The sequence below is a fragment of the Echinops telfairi genome, unplaced genomic scaffold (genome assembly GCF_000313985.2).
Source record: "Echinops telfairi isolate 266 unplaced genomic scaffold, ASM31398v2 ScPeMD7_1;HRSCAF=3_0, whole genome shotgun sequence".
NCBI classification, from domain to species: Eukaryota; Metazoa; Chordata; class Mammalia; order Afrosoricida; family Tenrecidae; genus Echinops; species Echinops telfairi.
Genome location: NW_022103896.1, coordinates 72,987,864 through 72,993,342, shown reverse-complemented (window position 1 = coordinate 72,993,342; position 5,479 = coordinate 72,987,864). Strand labels below are relative to the sequence as shown.

At 47.9% G+C, this 5,479-nt stretch overlaps 1 protein-coding gene across 7 annotated transcripts in view; it reads left to right on the top strand.

Annotated features, from left to right (window-relative positions):
* The window catches only part of CSPP1 (centrosome and spindle pole associated protein 1), a 131,357-nt gene that overhangs the window by 108,931 nt on the left and 16,947 nt on the right, over positions 1 to 5,479 (top strand). For all 7 annotated transcript variants that reach the window (XM_030887566.2, XM_013007271.2, XM_045295822.1 and 4 more), the window contains one exon: positions 2,630 to 2,676. In XM_030887566.2, the coding sequence (XP_030743426.1) occupies positions 2,630 to 2,676 (47 nt within the window). The remainder of the gene's footprint in view (positions 1 to 2,629; positions 2,677 to 5,479) is intronic.

Here is a 5,479-nt window from a genome sequence, read left to right as displayed (position 1 = left end):
CTCCACTGTGCTTGACGTGGTTGCATTGGCTGGAGCTGAACCAGGGTCTTGCATGAAAGGCAAGAATTTGACCACTGAACCACCCCTGCACCCATCAAATAGAGATATATAGATCGATAATGTCTTTTATTTTGTATTAACTGTAATTGACTTACAAAAAGACTGTTAAGTAAGCGTAACATAAATACATGACGTGCATACATCTGAAGTATACAGAGGACACCCATGTAAATTTGCACCCTGGTCAAGAAATAGAGCATTATCGGTACTTCAGAACCTCCCCTGTGTCACTCACTGCCTCTAGAGGAAACCACTACTCGGAGTCTCACTTCTTAGGTTTGTTTGAAAACATGACACGGCTGTCCTGTGGTTGGCTTCCTTTTCCCATCCCTTCTGTTGGTACCTGTCCCAGCATTCTCCCTGCACTGGCAGCTCCATGCCAGTTGGGCCGGTGGGCCCACAATCCTAGAAAGGAGTGCCTTGCTGAGGGCTTGGACGGACCCGGCGGGGTTTATGTGTCCACCAGTGTGCGAGGCTCAGCCCTGTACTGTAGCCTGGGGAATTAAATACTGTGAGCAGGCCAGGCGATAGCTGCACCAGGAACTAGGAACCAAAAGAGATTCCTACAGGGTATTTCTCCACTCTGTGCCTGTGGTTTTGATAGTGTTTCATCTGCAAAGCACCTGACTGAGCTATGGATGTTGTTACTGAGTGCTTCAGCGCACAAGCATGGAGCTGGATCCAGGGGTTGTGGTGATGACAGAAATAGCTGGCTGCTCTCATGGGATTTACCCTCTGTCAGAGAAGGTAGTGGCCAAATCAGTATACACGTGATGAGTGCAGCCAAAGCAGATCACCTTGGGCCACCTGGGCATGTATGACTGTGTGGGGTGGATGGGCACGTGGGGCAGCCTGGAGCTAGCTCTTTCAGAGACCACCAGCGTGCCTGCTGAACAGTGACCATCAAACCAGTATTTCATCAGCTCTGCCAGCCTGTAGGCCTTTGAGAATGACCATGGAAAATGGGTCATAAAAGCACACCACTACTGTCATGAGAATAGGTGGGCATGGTCCTACCAGCAATATTTCTAAATATTATTTCTGCAAAAATGTAAGACTCTCTGTTGGTATAGAAGGAGCCCTGTGGTCAGTCCTTTTCTGCTAACCAAGTGTGGGCGGCTTGACCCCGCCAGCTGCACTGTAGGAGAGAGGTGTGGCAGTCTGCTTCTGTAAAGATGTCCAGGCGTGGAGACCCTCTGGGACAGTTCTCCACTCTGTCCTGTAGGCTGGCTGTAAGTCGGAATGGACTGTCAAGCCCCGTGATTTTGCCTTGGTTTACTGGTGTGGTCTACAGACTCTGAAGGAACTCTCTGATTTCATGAACTAGCATCACAGGAGCCAATGATTCTAGACTTGGCCTAACAGAAACGTCTGTCCTCCCTCTTCTGTACAGTTTTAATGGTCTTACAGGTCACTTTCTCCAGGCACCTCAATAACCCTGGTTCTGTAAACACTGTTGTAGTTGTTACATGCTGGTGAGCTGGGGCCGACTCATAGCGACCTGAGGAATCACAGGACAGAACCGGCTCAGGCCCTCACCATCCTCACTGTCCCTGCTGGGTGGGTGGCGACCATTGTGGCAGCCTTTGTGTCAGTCCATGTCACAAGTGCTTTAGGCATTTACTCAGGAGAGAGGATCGAAAAACAGGCACAAACACTATCTTAGAAGGAGTGGGGAGGGAGGGAGGGAGGAAAAATGAGGAGCTGATACCAAGAGCTCAAGAAGAAAGAAACTTTGAAAATGATGATGGCAACCAATGTACAAATGTGCTTGACACAATGGATGTATGTATGGATTGTGGTTAGAGCTGTATGAGCCCCCAATAAAATGATTAAAAATATAAATAAAAAGGAGCGACAGGTTCGTGTGTGGTGCAGATGGTTAAGTGTGCTGGGCTACTAATCACAAAGGTGGCAGTTCAAACCCACCCAGAGCCCTTGGAAGACAAGCCCAGCGATCTGTTTCCTAAATGTCAGAACCTTGAAACTCCACGGAGCGGTTCGTCTGTGCACGTCGAGGCTCTCTACGAGTCAGATTCAACTCGATGGCAAAAGCAATAAGAAGGAATGGAACAAGAATGGCAATACTAGGAGCATAGTGGCGGCAGCCTATGGATTCCCAAGAGCAGTGTAGAAAGGACAGAATACATTAGTCAGGAGCGCATAGAATGGGGCTTGAGGTTCTTGATGTCAGATCCTTGGAATGAGGTCCCTAGAATTTCATGTGAGGGAGCCCTCTCTTTAGATCCACTCAATAGCTTTCTACACAGGTTGTAGAAATAAGATACCATCTAATGAAGAATCATGAAATATTTTATTCCTCTGTGGGTATCAGTTTTATGGTCGTAATGATGTTGCTTCTGTATTTATTAATTTGATTAGGAGAATTTTACCCAACTAGAATGGATGTCGGGTTGCAAGTTATATGTGAAAAATGTCCCGAAATTTAATAATGGAACAGGAAGTAATTTCTAGTAGTGAGCTGGTCACCAAAGAGGTTTTAAAAGTCATCTTTATTCTTTAAAACATTCTAACCTTTTAATTTGTGTTTGTTCTCTGTTGACTGCAGTTGACTTCGATGCCATTCCAAACATTAAAATTCGAGACCACAGGATGGTAAGAAGAAACCGATTTTAATTTTTAAAGTTGGCTTTAAGGGGATCAAAATGTTTAGGCACATTGTAACTAAGAATTCCAGTTCAAAATTCTTGATGATTATTTCATTTAAAAAAGGATTTAGATTTTATCACACTAGTGTACTGGGTAGATCGAGAGCTATTAGGGTAATATGTAGAGAAAGAGTAGTGACATAGCCAAAGAATTGCTTGAGTTGAAATCTTGGCTTGGACTTGTCTAGCTGTGTAGCTTAGGGCATGATGTTTAAACTCTAGGCTCCTGAATTTCATAACCTATACAATGAGGCTAGAACTACAGATATCAGAGGTTGGTAAACTGCAGAACAAACCCAGCTCACTGCCACCTTGTCGATTCTGACTCAGAGATGTGTAGGACGAATGAGACCTGCCCCTTTGGGTCTCTGGGGCTGTAAATCTTGAGGGCAGGCAAAAGCCTCGTCTTTCTCCCGCAGAGCAGCCGGTGAGTTCCCGTCCCTGATCTTGCATGGAACCCACCACGCCCCCACGGCTTAGAGGTTGGTCTGGAGGATTACATTAATCCTGGCAATGCGTTTAGGATAGGCCTATAGTAAGTGCTATACAAATGCTTATTAAATAATCAAAAATAGCTCAAGGGTCATTGAGAGGACTAAATGATGTTAAACAGCCCTTGGAAATAGGCCCTGATCCATAACAAACATACTATCTAAGGGTAAGTCAAAAAGTATTGCTATTGGAGTTCCAGTCTTCCATGTAGTTTATTCCAAACAAAGCAGGTTTAAGTATGTGTCTGAAGATAAATTCTCGCAGTAATATTCTTGTCTTAGCCTTCTTTGGGTGGCTTCAACATTAGGTCTGATCCACACAGTGGCTTCTCAGGGCATTTACTGGGCCAGTGAAACTCAAGGCAGAGTGTGACATCTGCTTAGGACAGTGGTTCTCAACCTTCCTCATGCTGAGACCCTTTAATAGTTCCTCATGTTGTGATGGCACCCCCACTCCAAGCATAAAATTATTTCCATTGCTACTTCATAACTAATTTTGCTACTGCTGTGAATCGGGTGACCCTGTGAAAGGGTCATTCGACCCCCAAAGGGGTCATGAACCACAGGTTGAGAACTGCTGGCTTAGGAGGTTTTGACGATTATTTTTGGGGATCTCAAAGGGGCAGTCTTGATGGGGACTTATTCAGAAGAAGCTTTAAGAAAATTGAAAACTGCTGGCGAGAAGAGGGCCAGGAAAGCTGTGCTGAGGGATTTTCCATCATGATAACGCAGTTGGTCAGATCTTAAGGGCAGTGAAGATTGTCCTCTGAGAATTTCACTGGGAAACCTTAGTCCATCCCCCCTCCTAGCCTGCTTGTGCCCCTTCAGACCTCTTTTGGTTCCCCAGACTCAAAGAATCTGGAAAAGGCACACGGTTTGAGTCCCCCGAGGATGCCAGCACCGCTGCTGTGTGTGAGGGGGTGTAAGCCGAAGAGCCCTGCATTCTTTGGGGAAGGGCTGGGGAGATGAAAACACACCGCCTTCAGAAGTGTGTGCACCGAAGTGGAGGCCGGAGTAATCTCACATGTTGATAGTTTTGCTTGATAAAGGTTTCTGTGGTTTCGTAGTGCTACGTTTGCCTCAGTGTGTGTATCAGTCATAGCAGCAGGACTAAAAGCTGTTGCCAGGTGACCGAGTACAGCTGCCCTGCAGGGTTGTCCAGGGTGTTAACTTTAGAGGGACAGGGAGCCAGGCCTTCATGTAGGGGAACTGCTGCGTGGGCGTGACCCCCATCCCCTCAGTCAGCAGACACGTGCCTGACCGCAGGGACACGGGACTCTGTGGCGGAAGTAAGACTGCTGGGTAAGTGGCGGTGAGGGGTGTGAAGGAAGAAGGAAGCTAAGGCTCACCCTGCCACACTCATCCCGAGGAGGCGATGGGTGCAAAGGCTAAGTCAAGAAAAGGGGCGAGCCGTCTCCAGGCCGCGGGCACTATCCGTGACTGCTTACTGGACGCCAGACACGCTTCTAGTGCTGGTGGCCCAGGAGCAAATAAAGCGACAAACCCCTCTGCCCTGTGTAAGGTGGTCGAGAGGCGCCAGAGACCAAATCAGTCGAATGTGAGCAAACAGGCTTTATTGGGGAGAAAACCCCACCCTGGGCGAAGTCCCACTGTCCGGGCCGAGGGAGTCGCGCCCCAGGCTACAGGGGTGGTGCTTATATGGCCAGGGAATATGTGACTGGGCTGCCTTGAGTCCGTAAGGTAAAGTAGTCAGGGATTGGGAGATTCAGGTATGTCCGGGTTTCTGGAATGTAAGTTGTCTTCCTGGTTCCGGGTGTATTTGTGCCGGGTACAGAGTGGCGGGCCGAGAACAAAGCGGGCACTGAGCCAAAACGGGCTGTGAGCAAAATGGACTGTGAGTAAAAGAAAGAAAAAAAAAACTTGCAAAGCTCCTGTCAGGTTACATTAGCCAGCTCTGGTCAGCTCCGCAGGTGTGTGTGGGAGATTCAAGGCCACTTGCAGCTAGTTGTTTCAGCCAGCTCTGGTCAGCTCTGCACGCGTGGGGGAGATTCAAGGTCACTTGCTGCTAGAAGCCGACCTGGTATTGATCCGGCCATACACCCTAAAGATTTTCCAGTGAGGTAGGAGGGGTAGATAACACAAATAGAACGTCTAGAATCATACCCTCATGGTGCTGTGGAGAGAGTGGTAGCTGGGAGAGGGGTCTGGGGAGTGCTGGGGGGTGGGGGTGGGGACAGCTTACATATTAAAAGCCTGTAGGCAGGGAAGGCCTCACTGAGATGATAATTCCTAAATACT